Below are 15,680 nucleotides of genomic sequence, written 5' to 3'. Positions count from 1 at the left end.
TCTATACTGGGATCTGATGCCCTCTTCTGGCATGCAGGTTACATGCAGATAGAGCACTCATATGCATAAAGTAAATAAATAATCTTACAAAAAAAAAATACATTGTAAGCCAGTTAGTGGTGGTACACACCTTTAATCCCAGCACTTGGGAGGCAGAAGCAGGCACAGAGAAACCTGGTCTCAGAAAAACCAAAATAAATAAATACATTGTATACATGTATGAACCTGTAAGAAAAAAAAGACATTATCAAAGGGGAAAAAATGTCAAAGGCAAAGGCAAAATGGTAGCCTGGCATTTAGTGACCTCATGGTAGAACTACAAAGAAAAGTTAACAGTGAGCATCAAATGACTGGAAGCACTGGGAAATGCACCAACAAGGTAACTCCTTTGAAGCTGGAAGGAGGTTACGTCTACACATTTACTTTAGGTGAGGAGAATAAAAACGTAGTTCACAGTATACACATACTTTAAACCTCAGAAACAAATAGTAACACACTGAGAACATATCTGCTTAAACATGTTCTGGACATAACACCAAACTGGTCTCCACGGGAGCATCTCTCTAGCCGTGGACCAGTAGCTCTCAGACTCATCAGAGAAGCTTCAGTGCCCAGTGGACAGTGGTTAACACAAAAATCCAGAACTGGTTGAAGCACAGAGAAGCTTGTGAGTAGAACTTAACCACACATGAGACGTCTGTATCACATCCCCACCCCGAAGCTCAGGGACCACTGTGGACGTGGGCACAGAAAGACAGAGAGCCAGAGGTTGTGGGTGACAGGAGCCAAATTGTGGTCTAGACCTGTCACAGAACTGTTGCACACGTGAACTCGCTGCAACTGTGGTTCTCTGCACAACAGCAAGCCAGTCAACATTTGAACAGAGTGGAGTGGTGTTCATGAGGCCCCACTCCTGAGAAGCTATGGATAGCCGATGGCTTCTGCAAGATCGAGAGTCACTTTAAAGGGTATGGCCCCCGGCAGGTCAGTGGGACCTGTGGGCGGTCCCACACCCAGGAACATATGGGCAGCACAAACTGAACTCTGTGGGTAATTAAAACAAACAGATAAAGGTAACAGGGCACATGCAGATGGATGAGTAGGGCAATGGAGGTGACCTGAGAGGAGTTGAGGGTAAATCTGACTAAAATACATTGTATGAAATTCTCAAAGAATTAATAATTTGCTTAAATTATAAGCTAGCAAAATTACTAGTTCATTATAAGTAAATTTTCATTCTCATGCACAGGAATCAATTTTATATCAAAAATGCATGAGGCTGTGTCTGTTACTCATTATGAAGTACACGCTCATGGAATACACAAAAGCTGCATGACCTCCAGCTAACAGCCTAGGATCACAAAGAGGCTTGGGAGAGAATTTCTGGACTGCCTTCTTGATCTCAGTCTCTCAGGCCCCACAGATGATAGGACAGGCGTTTCCCAGTACCTTTGGGTGGCGGCAGGCGTGGATCTGGGTGTTTCGGTCTGTTGTGAGGTGGTGGAGGATATCAGGCATATTTCTAAACATGTGCGGCTTGTCCACATGAACCTGTGCATAACAGCAGATGGAAGCACACTGTTTGAAAGGAGTTCCTAAGAACTGCCAGCTCTGGCGCCAGTCTCCGGGGGAGACTTTTCAGCTACTGGATAATCTCTCTCATAGACTAGTCCTGGACTACTCCCGTGCCTGCTAACACCCTGCCAGGATGTCACTAGGCTCACAGGCTGTACATGGTTATGTTAAGAATCCTGTCCTTCAAGAATCACTTGGTTTGTATTGATGATGCATCTACTGATGTCAATTCTAAACCCTAGTAATACGGCAGAGAACAGACAGACAGAGGCAGTCAAGAATCTCCCAGTGGGTTGCTGAGATGGGTCAGTGGGTAAGGTCACCATGTACCATGAGTCTGGTGACCTGCACTCAATGCCCAGACCCCGAGTAAAGGAGGAAGAAGAGTCAACTCTCCAAAGCTGTCCTCTGACCTCTACAAGCACCCTGTGTGTGCATTACCCAACAAAGTATAACCCACTTTAAAGGCATGCCGTGTGCCACACAGGACGGCTGGCACAGTATGAAGCTGGGGCCTGGATCACTGTGCCACACATACCTTCACTGGGCAAAAAGGAGAGAAAGACACAGAAAGACAAATATGCAAACCTGGCTGCTCTTGAGAAATGTAAAGCTAATAACAGTTTAAAGCATTAAAACCAGTTATGTCAGCTTTACTCAAAGCTTATCTTCTGGGTTTTTCAAAGCAGATGGGATTAGCCTAAACCGATATCAGGATCATGAAACAAAATTAAAATAGTAGCATTTTCATGTTGGTGTGACACTAACAAACAAACTAGAATAACTGTCCTCTTGCTGTGTTGACTGACACCATGCCGTGCTGCAGAAAGAACCAAGCACAACTGCTTAAATTATTGTGTGGCTTACAACTGATTTACTTATGACCAATATACAGGAAAGATAAGAGATTGGAGGAGATGAAGCAGCCAGTGAAATTCGACTTGCAAGTATAAGAAATTAAGTTTAATCCCCAGAACTCTTGCAAAAAACAAACAAAAATTGTGGTGGCCTGCACTTGTGACTCCACTGTGAGAGGTGAGCCAGGTAGATCTCTGGGCCTTGCCTGCCAGCCAGGCTACCTACTAAATTCCAGGTCAATGGGAGACTCTGGAAAGAAAGAAAAGAAGGAAGGAAGGAAGGAGGGAGGGAGGGAGGGAGGGAGGGAGGAAGGGAAAGAGGGAAGAAGAAAGGAAGGAGGAAGGAGGGAGGGAGGGAGGGAGGAAGGGAAAGAAAGAAGAAAGAAAGAAAGAAAGAAAGAAAGAAAGAAAGAAAGAAAGAAAGAAAGAAAGAAAAAAAGAAAGAAAGAAAGAAAGAAACCAGCACTTGGAACCAAAAAAGATAAAAATGAAGAAAGAAGTAATGATGAGTCCAGACTCTCTAAGGAAAACGGGAAAGAGACAAAGTGAGCTGCATGAAGAGAGGCCTCATGGGTATGGCTGGAAAGGTAGTTGCAGATTAGCCCTGAGGTACCTCAGCTGAAAACCTCACCATTTTCTCTTTGTGAACCCCTGATCTATAATTGTCCCCATCTTTGGCAAAGGGACTTAAAGAAATTGGGGTCACCATCAAATGCTCTCCCTAAAGCCCACCTCTGGCCCTGGCTTCTTCCCCTGGGGCTCAGAGCAGTAGCCTCCTCTCTTCATACACCCCTGAAATTATACCACAATTTTAGGGGAGGCAAACAGTTGCCTCCTTTATAGATTACAGAGACAAGGCAAAAAAAAAAAAAAAAAAAAAAAATTAAAAGACAGGTAATAAAGATAAGTACACGTATTTGTAGAAGTGTGTGTGTTCTGTGATTTTAATTCAAAAGGATATATATAAAGGCGTGTACCATCACCGCCCTGCTTAAAAAGCCATTTTAACATCAAATCATAGGCAGAGTAATCCCAAAATTAAAAAAAAAAATCCTTCTCAAAATGAATAACAACTTTGTATCAAAAATATTTGGCAAAAATAGGACTTACAGAAATAGAGACTTTGAAAGGAAGAACAGGCAGAGAGAAGGGAAGAATTTTATAATTTCAAACACAGAAAAACTACCTATTTTTTTTTTTTTCTGGTGCTGGGGACAGAAAGCAGGGCCCATGCGTGCAGAGTGAGTGCTCTGCCAATAAGACACATCCTTGACAAACAAAGTAACTTAAACATTGCTGAGGCGCTGCTAAGATCTGAGTACAGATCTGTTAGCTGTGGCTCTCCATTTAGAAGTACACAATTTAAAAAAGACACACTACACAACTGAAAGTGTCCAACTGGCCCCAATGTTTCATTTCATTCAGCGCAATTATTTTAAATCCATCTTCTCTTAGAGACAAAAGTGGCAGACACCTCTCTGTGCCTGGGAAGGCGGAGGGGTGTTAGCTCAACAGCCACCATACTCCAGGCCCTTCCACTCTGGCCTGAGAGTCCAGCATCAAGCACCTGTGAAGGAAACAGCTAAAAGGGACAAGTGAGGGCTGGAGAGATGGCTCAGAGGTTAAGAACACTGGCTGCTCTTCCAAAGGTCCTGAATTCAATTCCCAGCAACCACATGGTGGTTCATAACCATCTATAGTGAGATCTGGTGCTCCCTTCTGGCATGCAGGCACACATGGAGGCAGAATACTATATAAATAATAAATAAATAATTAGAAAAAGTAAGAATAAAAGGGACAAGTGGGAACTCCCAACATTGACCAGATCCAGGACAAGGTTCTTCATGTGCTGTGGACCATGACCCAAAGCAGGAAGTACGATTTCCATAACAATCTGGTCAGCACACAGCCACAGAGAAATATACATACATACATACATAACATGTGTATACGTGTATTTCCAACCCCCTAAATAAATTTTCACTGATAAGACTTAACTGCCAACAATTACCATATATCACCTGGTTCAAGTTTACTTTTGATACTGATCCCAATTGTTCTATTTACTTCATAACCCACACTTTTTGCCTCTGGGGCACTGAGGACATGTACCTGTAGAGATGAGGTGAGCTCTGAGGGGCCGGCCTCTGATGCAGCTGTGTCTTGGCAAACTGCTCCCACCCACCCGTTTTCAGTTACTTGTGGGAGGAGAGGACAGGGAAGGAATTCCCTGCTCCCGTACCTGGATTCCTAGCTCCTCACTCAGGTTGGTGAATAAATACTCGTAGCCGTAAGCTGCTTTACAGTTCAGCCACACGACGTGGTTTGGACTCCGAGTGACCCAACTTCGAACCAGCTCCAAAATCCCCTTTAAGCACTCCTCCTAGACACCAACAAAATTGGATATTTTGAAGAAACTCACATAAACTTTTTCTAGGCTCTTCAACATTCAGAGGTAACGATACCCAAAGGGGCAACTACACCCTCCCAACAAGACAGGTGGCCACAGTCCAGGCAGACTGGTCACCCCGGGCAGACCCGTCACCCCAGGCAAACATACACGACTTGGAATTTGGTAAAACCTTGGGTCACAGAAAGTGGTGTCCAAATATACACTTTGGATGTCTTTTACTCTGAAAAGAAGGAAATTAAACAGCGTTAGCCATTTCACGGGATAACTGTATATAAAATGATGCAGACCCTCAGTTATTTTTGAGGGTGTTCCATTCCACTTTCAAATATCTCGTTCATTAATGTTACTGGAAAACAATTTCCATACAATAAAATAAAGAAGATTTTTGGATCAGAGAAATGATCCTTTACCTTGGTGGGTAAAGGCACTTTCACCATGCCTGACAGCCTGAGTTCAGTCTCTAGGCCCATGTGGTGAGAGGAAAACTGACTCCCAGAAATTATCCTCTCCTCTCCTCTCTTCTCTTCTCCTCTCCTCCCCTCTCCTTCCCTCCCCTCCCCTCCCCTCCCTCCCTCCCTCCCTCCCTCCCTCCCTCCCTCCTCTCCTCTCCTCTCCTCTCCTCTCCTCTCCTCTCCTCTCCTCTCCTCTCCTCTCCTCTCCTCTCCTCTCCTCTCTCTCTCTCTCTGTCTGTCATACACACACACACATAAAATTTAAAACTCTTGATTTTTGCATGCCCGATCCAGTGACCTCTATCAATTCATGTCCTCATCATTCCATTCCAATCAGTGTACAGAACACTGCATGAGAGAAATGTGCTCTACTATTACAAGGTTTTGTTTTGTTTTGTTTTGGCAGGTTTTCTCTGTGTAGCCCTGGCTGTTCTCGAACTCAGAGATCCACTTGCCTCCCAAGTGCTGAGATTAAAGGTGTACACCACCACCTGGCTTTATTACAACTTTTGTAATCAAGTTAATTTCTAAGCCAACAGAACCTTGAAATGATGGAGACATGTTCATACACACATACTCATATACTACTCATGCACACGTACCCATACATGTATATTCAAACTACACAGCCAAGAATCACAGGCGGCCCTATACCTGCCCCCAGAGTGCAGAAGCTCCATTCTGGAAGCTTCTCCTTTCGCCAGTCTGAAGTCTCCTGTGTATAGGACAGTTCCATTCCTTCCCTGAAATAAAAACCTGAAAAATAAGTGGATCTCAGTGACTTCAAATCACAAAGTCCTAAGAAAGCAAGCAAAGTTCAGACATGAACCCTTATAGTGAGGTGCTAAGTCCGAGTAACTGCCACCTTTCCCAGGAATAGCAAAAAATAACTACAATCAAATACGACAAAACATCAGGATGGGAATGGTGCTGAACCCTACTGGGGACAGCCTATGAGAGTCTAGCACTTCGTATATACACTCAAATCATTCCATTTCAGGGAGGAAAAACACAGGTGATAGGACACTCCAAAGTCACAGGAGAAATACAATTAAGGCACTGAGAAAGCCACATTCCCTGTGGTCTTTATTGCAGTTTCCCAAGCTCAACTATGAGATAAAGATGAAAGACACTGCCAGAAAGAGCATCTGTCTCTGCACACATACTACCTTTAGACCTTAAAAGTTATCTCTACAAATAGAACATGTATTTACATAGACAGAAATGTAAACAGATGGGCCCCCTTACATAACTGATCCCGGGCAGTGACCGGCTGGTAACAGAGTCACAACAACCTCTTCCTTCTAAAAAGAAAATAAAGAAAACAACAGTAACAGAAGTTATTGTTAGGGGCCGGCTAAACTCACAGAATATACAAGTCCCTCACTCTCCAAACTCTGGCATAAGTGGAACCCTTCTCTACTCCCTTAGAAAGAGCTATGATAGGACCTTCCTCCACTTCTAGGTGCATACTCAGGAGAATGTCCACACAAACATTTGTTCATGGATGTTCAGTGCAGAATCACTCACTCTAGCCCCAAAGTGGAAACACTTCAAAATACCTAGCAACCAATGAATGGATATCAGCATGTGGTTTGTCCACACCATCCATGAAATAAATACTATCTGTCCATAAAGATAAGTGTCTATACATGAATGCCATCCATACACATGGATGCCTCTGAGAAAACACTGAGAAAAAAGTTACATGATGTATAATAATCCCACAGATAGGCAGGTCCAAAAAGACAGAAGGAAAATGGTAGTTGCCAGAGACTGTGCCAGGAAGGGAGAGGAGGGCCTGTAACAGGTACTGAGTTTCTGGGTAATGAAAATACTCACCAAAACAAACAAACAAACAAACAAATCTGACTGTGCTGGTGTACAGATAGCTCCATGAGTACATTAGAACTGCCAGGTCTTCAAATGGGTGAATTGTGTGACAATGAATATTAAAATAATGCCACTATTAAAAGAAAAGAGGACTAGGTGAAGACTGGTCCCAGCTCATCTCATTGTACATGGTATCGTCCCTTTAGGACAGAGCCTGTTGGGTACCACTGACTCTCCAGCCCTCTACAGGAGGGGACAGAGCTCTATCTGCAGTGACTCACTGTTTAGTAATAACTCCTCACCCACTTCTTGTGCTACTCCTCCTGCAGGACCCCTTCAACAGGGGTCTGCCAGTTAGGGCTGGACAAGATACTTAAGCAATGGCACAGCAAGATCACTCCCAAGAACTTGCTTTGCCACTGAACTCATGCCTGGGCTTGGAGGAAGCATCTGTAAGTGACAAGGTCACTAACATCTCTCCCTCCCAAGTCATACTTGCAAAGATTCAGGACTGCTCTCCCACTGTCCCTCCATGTCTCCCAGTTTTAATCCTCACCTAAACCTGGCTCTACCAGGGTGAAATGCTGAAGAATGCTTGTGACCTTCTCCTAAGGAGAAACATATAAAGGCCACCTCTCTTCTGATCATGGGCACACACACGGAGGACCCTCAGAGTTCCACACAGAGAAGCCACACATGATGACACTATAACAGACTGCTAACCGTAGCTGCCAGAAAACAGTAAAACCCCTCTGAGTCTTTGATGTTGTTTAAATGGGGGTTTGCCTTGTTTTGTTTAATACAGATCTGTAGTCTTATTTACATTTGAAAATAATACATCTATAAACTACTAGCGCTAAATTTAAGGATGAAAAAATAAATTTTATTCACCTGGGCAGAGATGTTATTTTGAATTAAACTAATTGAAAAAGGAGATAGCCATTCTACTTGAATTTGCTTCAAATAAGAAACTTCATAAATGTGATAATGACATTGTGTAATATTAACAAACAACCTTCTCATCATGAGCATATAAAACTAAAAAGAAATAATTTGGGCAAAAATAAATAACTATGCCAAATTTAATCCTTGTAATGTTGGAAATACTGTCAGCACTCGATGACTGGACGGCACTGCCTGCTGAAGCTTGAGGTTAAAATGGTAACCCTAGGGAAGTTAATCAAGGATCACTTGAAATTAACCTCCCAGTAAATAGATTAGTGCCCTTAGAGGGGAACTGTTTTACTTCTCCCAGTGTGAGGACACCTGAACATGGTAACTATCACTCACGGTGAGAAAATGCCAGTCTATTGTTGAGAGCCCACAGTGAGAGCATCCAGGGAACAGTGCCAGAGCATCCCACAGTGAGAGCCTCCCAGGCACAGTGAGAACACCCTGGCCCACAGAGACAGAGCACCTCACAGTGAAAGCATCCCACAGTGAGAACATCCCACAGTGAGAGCATCCCACAGTGACAGCATCCCACAGTGAGAGCATCCGGCCACAGTGACAGAGCCCTGGCCCACAGTGAGAGAACGTAGGACAGAGATCAAAACACAAATGTAGATGTTTTTCTACAAATTTACTTCATTCATAAATTATGAATAAATGAGCGTTCTAAATTAAAAAGAAAGTTAAATAACCATTTCCACACTAAGAGAAAAAATATTTATTATATAGTTACCTCACCGGATGCCTCATCAACTAAAGGTATCTGGGTAGGAGTGTCAATTTCAATTGCTATCTGAAAAGAGAGTAAGCAAAGAAACATCTCTGATTTCATGCATATATTCTGATTTCAGTATAATTAACAAAGATACTTTCATTGAGCTGGGCTTGCAGCTCAGTGGTATAGCACTTAGCATCCACAAAGCTTCAGCTTACAGGCTCAGCAAACACACACAGCGCGTACACACATTCACTTAGCATACACACACTCAATACAGATACACACACTTGGGATACACATACTCAGAATACATACTGTGAATACACACACACACACACACACACACACACACACACACACACACACAAAGACTAGTAACCAGGGACAAATGTTAAAATAGCACATTGACAGATGAAAAGCATCTTATTCATGATGCACCATGAATCCCCCTGGGCTTGAGCTGTTTTGAAGGGATTTTCCATAACTTTGTCTTTTTTCACGTGTGTATGTGTGTGGCGGCATGCATGGGGGCCTCTCAAGCACTCTACCACTGAGCTGCAGCACCAGCTAGATTCCCTGGGCATGCACATATCCCGGTGTGTGTGAGCACACGTGTGTACGGAAGCCAGAGGTTCATGTCAGGTGTCTTCCTCAATGACTTTTTTCTTCTCTGAGATAGGGTGTCTCAGTGACCCTAGAGCTGTCCAGGGAACACCAGGGATCCGCCTGTCTCCACCTTCCCTAGGGCTGGGACTGTAGGCATTTACATACGTCCCTGAGGAAAGGGCCAATGTGTGTGTGGTACAAGTGGTGCCAAAGCGGGTGACCAGCATTATCAAGGCTGGAAGGAGGTGCTGGCGTGGGCTGGCTGTCCTCCCAGACTCTAGATGTCTGTGAATTCCAACTTGGCTCTGCTCATCCCCACTTCTTGACTGCCCCAGACAGACTAACCTGTGGCCCAATCCCAAGGGAAAGGGAGAGCAGCCTAGCTGCCGTGACAGAGCTACACAGGACATGGACATCCTTCAGCTGGCAGAAGGGACACTGAGACCAAACACACGTGATGAAAAGCTCCTCCTAGCACAGGAGCTTCTAGGTGTAGCGCCCAAGCAGGAGGAGGGGCTGCTGTGGCTCTAGAGACAGGCATGGGTGGGTGTTTTTTTGGAACCTAATGCCCACACATACTTACTGGTACACAGCAAAAATTTGGTTTGTACGCGTCATGATCAATTCAAGTTACTTTGTCTCCTAAACTATTCGTCACTTCCATGCTTTGGGATAGTGGACTGACAATTGAATCACAGACTGTTGTAGACTTGGTCTATAGAAAGTTGTTTTTGTCTTTTTTTTTTAAGAAAAGTTCACATTTAATTAGTTATTGTGAAGTGGAGGGGAAGTGAGAGAGCATGTAGAGGTCAAAAGCTAACTTGTGAAAGTAAGTTCTCTCCTTCCACCATATGGGTCCCAGGGATCAAACTCAGGTCATCAGGCTTTCTGGCAAGTTCCTTTACCCACTGGGCCATAGCCCAGGCTCTTGTCTTAGTTTTCTGCTGTTTTGGTAGCACCGCAGATTGAACACCCAAGGCCAGCATGCCCCACCTCTGAGCTGCACACCTGGCCGCTGTGGTGAGGGGGTGGGCCTGGGCTTGCTGGCTTGCTTTGATCTTGCCATTTTTTGCAGAGGCATTTCAGATGTGGAGTGGAGCTGAAGAGGTGGCACTTAAGCTGTCGTTCGCACATCAACAAGACAGTGCCCTTTGTGTAGACTCTCAGTATGTCCTAATGCTAATCCTACTCTCTGTGGTCACCATCCATTACCAGTACTCATTGCTTTATGAGGTAGAGGTTTTTGTTGACAGCATAAACATTCATGTCCTCTTGAACTGCTGCATCTTCTAACACTAAATAACATCCTCCTTGGATCTTATGGTGCTCTGTTTTTTGTTTGTTTGTCTGGATTTCTGTGGCCTTTAGTTCTATTCCATATGGCAGAAAAGCTGCTATTCTGGCACTCTGGGCTTCTGTTTGGTACAAGGTCTTCCTTTCCTTTCTTTCCTTTTTTAAAAAAATTAATCCTTGTCAGGCATTGTGGTACATGGCTTTAATCCTAGCACTTATAAGGCAGAAGCAAGCAGATCTTTGTGAGTTCAAGGCCAGGCTGGTCTACAAAGTGAGTCCAAGACAGCCAGGACTATTACACAAAGAAACCCTGTCTCAAAAAAATAAAAATAAAAAAAAAATATATATATACACAAATTACTCATAAAAAAAGAAATCAATCCTTTTGCTTTATCTGTATTTAGATTAGAACTGGTCTTTCTGTAGGCTGTCTTAATTTTTTAGCTTCAACTGGGAAATGCATTCCTGCTTAAGGTAATAAGGATCATAATAGGTCTGTTTCTGCCATGTTTACACTTTATGTGTTGCAGCAATTTTTCTTTTGACTACCTTCTGGAGGAGACATCCATTTCATTTTTCCAGAATAAAAAGTTATCCATTTTGGCCAGGCATGGTGGCACACACATTTAACCCCAGCACTCAGGAGGAAGAGGCCAGTGGATCTCTGTGTTTGAGGCCAGCCTGGTCAACAGAGTAAGTTTCAGGACAGCCAGGGCTACACAGAGAAAGCCTGCCTCACATTCACACAAACATTCTCTCTCTCACACACACTCTTTCAGAGTTAGACATTCTATTTCTTATTCTTCCTTGCCATGTAGGTCAAGATGACATGAAACTTATGATCTTGGGGCTGGAGTATAGGTCAGCGGTAGAACATCTCCAGGGCTCACACAAGGCCCTAGGATCAGTCCACAGAACCTTAGAAAGGAAAAGAAACTCATCTTCTTGCCTGACACTTCCAAATGCCGGGATCACAGGTCTGGGGCACCAGGTTTGGCTCCATTCTATTTTTGAATATGCTAATATTCTGCTTGTTATTTTTTCTTTCTTTCTTTTTTAATGTGTGTGTGTGTGTGTGTGTGTGTGTGTGTGCCATCTGTGTGCAGGTGTGTGTTGGGGCCAGAAGAGGAAGTCGGAGTCCCCGGAGCTGGAATAACAGGTGGTTGTGAATTGCCTAATACGTGCTGGTACCCAAACTCAGGTCCTCCAGGTGAGCATCAAGTGTCTTAACCACTGAACCATCCCTCAGGCCCTGACCTTTCAGATTATAACCTTTAAGGTATGTTCTCCTAGCCTGTGGTTTAAAAAATATGATACTGTACATCGTGTTTGCACTTTAATACATCTCAGTGAGGCAGTCCCTGGGAGTAATTAAAAGCAAAAGACCCAATCACACGCTAGAGGACCAAGAGACAACCAACTGCTGACTACAAAACTGCCAAGTCACCCATCAAATAGCACTATTCTAATTCATGATGAACCTATATGTATGAGAAAAGGGGTTTGAAGAATTACAAAGATGTTTTTAAAAGACTCTAAAAATACTCCCCATGTACACAACAAACTAGTGCTATTCAAAAATGACAATTTTTGAATTACAGTTGACTTACAATTCGTTTTTCCCAAAATCTGTATTTCGGGCTAGTTAGCAACAGCTCCTTAGTAACTGGAGAACAGTACAGGAAAACTTTCAAGCTGAAAGAAAAAGACAAAAACAGAAGGAAAAAAGCTTTTTCAGCTTTTTGAAAATAAGCTACTTCAATGAGTCTGCAATGCACTTCATAGAATGCCATTTTTCTCTAGGAAATAACAATCAGTTGGAAAGTATGACAGTGGCTCCCAACATTCCTGCCATGTTTTGGATATAAAAGCCCTCTAAAACCCATGTGACAAGGCTTGGTCTCCAATGCCACGTTCAGAGAGAGGTGGGGCTTTGGGGATGTATGAGGCCTCTGACCTAATCCACAGATTAACCTGTGATGGAGTTATGAGCTGACACCGTTATTGGGGAGAGGGCGCCACTGGAGACATGTCTTTGAAGAGAACACCTTGTTCCCAGTCCCTCCTGTCTTTTGCTTTCTGCTTCATGGCTGCTGGAGGTGAGCAGCTTTCATCTGCCATGACCTTTTGCCAAGTTCTGCCTCACCAAGAGCCGAAGAGCAATGGAACCAGCCAACCACAGACTGCCATCAGGAGGCAGCATAAATCTTCCCCCTTTGAAGTTGTTTTTCTTCAGTGCTTTGCCACAGTGACAAGCTGGTATTCCATCGCCTATTTCCATCCTGTCCACGGGACAGGAGATGTGGAAGTGTGGGGCCCTTCTGCTCCCTAAGAAGTCCACCATTTCTCTTACATTGAGACTATGTGCTGGGGGCTGAAAGCATTGCGCAGTATCAGTGCTCTTGCCCAGCAAATGAACCCCCAGCACAAGAAGAAAATAAAAATAAACACTGCTCATATGTGGTCAGGTCCATCTAGAAAGGGCACCACCAAACTGTAAGCTACTTCTAGAGCACAGGAAAGGGGTGCTGGGAACCAAAAAATTCTGCTTTGGGGGTGGGGGCGGGGGCTGGAGAGAAAGGCTCAGATGTTAAGAGCACTGGCTGCTCTTCCAGAGGTCCTGATTCAATTCCCAACAACCACATGGTGGCTCACAACGGTCTATAGTGAGGTCTGGTGCCCTCTTCTGGTGTGCAGGTGTACATGCAGGCAGAAAACTGTCTACATAATAAATAAATAAATAAATAAATAAATAAAGCGATAAATAAATAAATAAATCTTAAAAAAAGAGAGAATTCTGCTTTTGCTTCATATAAATCTACTTATTTCTGTATGCTGGAGAGCAAAGCCAAGGCCTTGCATGCCTTGAAGAGTCTGTTGCGAGGGCTCTAGGCTGAGTCACACCTCCAGTCCTTGTATTTGTGTTTCTGGCGAACAGAGGTTAATTTCATATTAAATGCTAATAATAATAATGGTATAGTTTGGAGATCAGGAATACAATCCACGGTAGATTATATTTCCATACCACTGTATACCCCGTTTATTTGAATTCTTTGAAAATGGAGAGCAAAATCCTTCACTGGGCTGGGTGTGTGAGCCCAGCATGCAGGCGGCAGAGGCAGAAGTCTCCCTGCAAGCCTGAGGGAAGCCTGACTGATGCACACTTGTTCAGGAACAGTCAGAGTTACATGCCAAGATCATGTCTCAAACACCCCTACCCGCACCCTCACCACACATTCTCACATTCTCACATTCCTTCATCTTGAAGTGGCCACAGCTCTATAACTGCCTTGACTACAGGATATGATGGAAGTAATTGCAGGATTGTTTGTTTCTGTGTTTTGTTTTGTTGTTCTGAGACAGGGTTTCTCTGTGTAGCCGTGGTTGTCCTGGAATTCACTCTGTAGACAGGCTGCCATTGAACTCAGATATCTGCCTGCCTCTGCCTCCTCAGTGCTGGGATTACTGTCCTGGCTAGTTGCAGGATTCTTAAAGCTTACTCTCAGGGTAATAGGCCTGCCTCTCTCTTGGGATTTTATTTTGTATGTTTGTTTTGACAGTGTCTCGCTATGTCATCCTGGCTAACCTGTAACTTGCTATGTAGACCAGGCTGGCCATAAATGCACAAAGTGCCTCTGGCTTACGAGTGCTTTGACTAAAAGCATGCACCACCATATCTGTCCAAAGACGAACAGTCTTTAACCCTGCGTTCTCTATTAACAAAACTATCCATGAAAGTTAAAGAAATCTGTCACAGACAGACAAGCTCAAGAAGCAGCTACTCTAGGCCTTGTGCTGTTGTGTGTGTCTTCCCAGACTTGAGTCTTCAGAAAATTTCAGTCCCACCTGCTGCCAGGCAGACAGAAACCAGGAACCCCCCCCCATACACTACCATAATTCCTGACCCAAAGAAATGAAGAAAAAGAAAAAGATGGGGCTGAAGAGATGGCTCACGTAGTTAAGATGGCTGCTGTTCCAGAAGACCAAGGTTCAATTCCTAGCACTCACACGACAGCTACAAATGTCTGTAACCATAGTTCCAAGGGATCTGACACCTTCTTCTGGCTTCCATGAGTAGTGCACGTATGTGGTATATATATACATGCAGGTAAAACAAGCATACGTGTTTGTTTGTTTCAAAATATTTCAAAATATTTAAATAGCAAAACCAATTACCTGCACTCCAGTCTTCTTTTTAAGGAAGGAGCCCTTAATCCTCTCATGTGATCTACAAGGAAGAATCAGAAATCATAAACGTGGTTTGACTTTTTTTTTATTTTAGAGGATTCCTCAACCCACGGTAACTGGGCTATCTTTGTAAGCTTCCTATTGAGAAAAATTACATCCTTAGGAGTGACTAGATCCTCGAACTTCTGCAGATGAGGAACTTTGCAGGGCAAGGACAGGAGCCACTAAAAGTTGTTCAGTCTGAGCTGATGAAAGCCACTTAAGTCCCGAGTGGGTCAGGAGACTAAAGCAGGAAGCTTCGTGCTGGGAAGAGAACCTAGGTGAGTTGACTAGACCATTCCTATGATATGTGACCCTCCACCCCACAACCTAAAATAAGTGAACATTAAAAGGAAAATGGGGGACATCTGGCCAAGCTTACTGTTGTGGGGTCCACTTAAATCCAACTTAACCCAAACACCAGGTCACAATCCAGAAGACAAAAATTTGCTGCAATCAAGCCGCTACAGATCAAACTCAGGAGCCCAAAGGCAACCCTGAAGGAATGCTGTACAGAGTATTCAATGGATAAAACCATAAAGCGAGGGGGAGCGGGGTGGGCTGTAGTGCCGAACAGTCAATTTTTACATAAGGGGTCGATAGGGGGAGTTTCCAGCAACCAAGATAGGAGTTGGTTGCTAGGCCTGCGAACATGAACTCAGTATGAGCCTGCAGCAGGATGGAGAATTTGTCCTGAAATAACTGGACGCAGACAACTATTTCCTTTCAACAGAAACTGTTCAGTTATTGGGAAG

General features: G+C 43.8%; 1 protein-coding gene across 7 annotated transcripts in view; it reads right to left on the bottom strand.

The window, feature by feature from the left end:
- The window catches only part of Dclre1c (DNA cross-link repair 1C), a 30,218-nt gene that overhangs the window by 13,698 nt on the left and 840 nt on the right, over nucleotides 1-15,680 (bottom strand). For 2 of the 7 annotated variants that reach the window (XR_009587706.1, XM_021647490.2), the window contains exons 2-9: nucleotides 14,875-14,926; nucleotides 12,309-12,393; nucleotides 8,815-8,874; nucleotides 6,546-6,601; nucleotides 5,952-6,053; nucleotides 4,993-5,065; nucleotides 4,675-4,815; nucleotides 1,450-1,551 (exon numbers count right to left, since the gene is read on the bottom strand). Coding sequence is in view for 5 of the 7 variants with exons in the window: in XM_021647490.2 (XP_021503165.1) it covers nucleotides 1,450-1,551; nucleotides 4,675-4,815; nucleotides 4,993-5,065; nucleotides 5,952-6,053; nucleotides 6,546-6,601; nucleotides 8,815-8,874; nucleotides 12,309-12,393; nucleotides 14,875-14,926 (671 nt within the window). In the remaining 2 variants the exon portion in view is untranslated. Of the gene's footprint in view, nucleotides 1-130; nucleotides 226-1,449; nucleotides 1,552-4,674; nucleotides 4,816-4,992; nucleotides 5,066-5,951; nucleotides 6,054-6,545; nucleotides 6,602-8,814; nucleotides 8,875-12,308; nucleotides 12,397-14,874; nucleotides 14,927-15,680 lie in introns of those variants that run through there. The other 5 variants (XR_009587707.1, XM_060372694.1, XM_060372690.1 and 2 more) reach the window with 5 other exon arrangements.

This window comes from Meriones unguiculatus, chromosome 19, assembly GCF_030254825.1.
Source record: "Meriones unguiculatus strain TT.TT164.6M chromosome 19, Bangor_MerUng_6.1, whole genome shotgun sequence".
NCBI classification, from domain to species: Eukaryota; Metazoa; Chordata; class Mammalia; order Rodentia; family Muridae; genus Meriones; species Meriones unguiculatus.
Note: the sequence above shows the minus strand (reverse complement) of the source record. Positions and strands in the feature narration are given on the sequence as shown.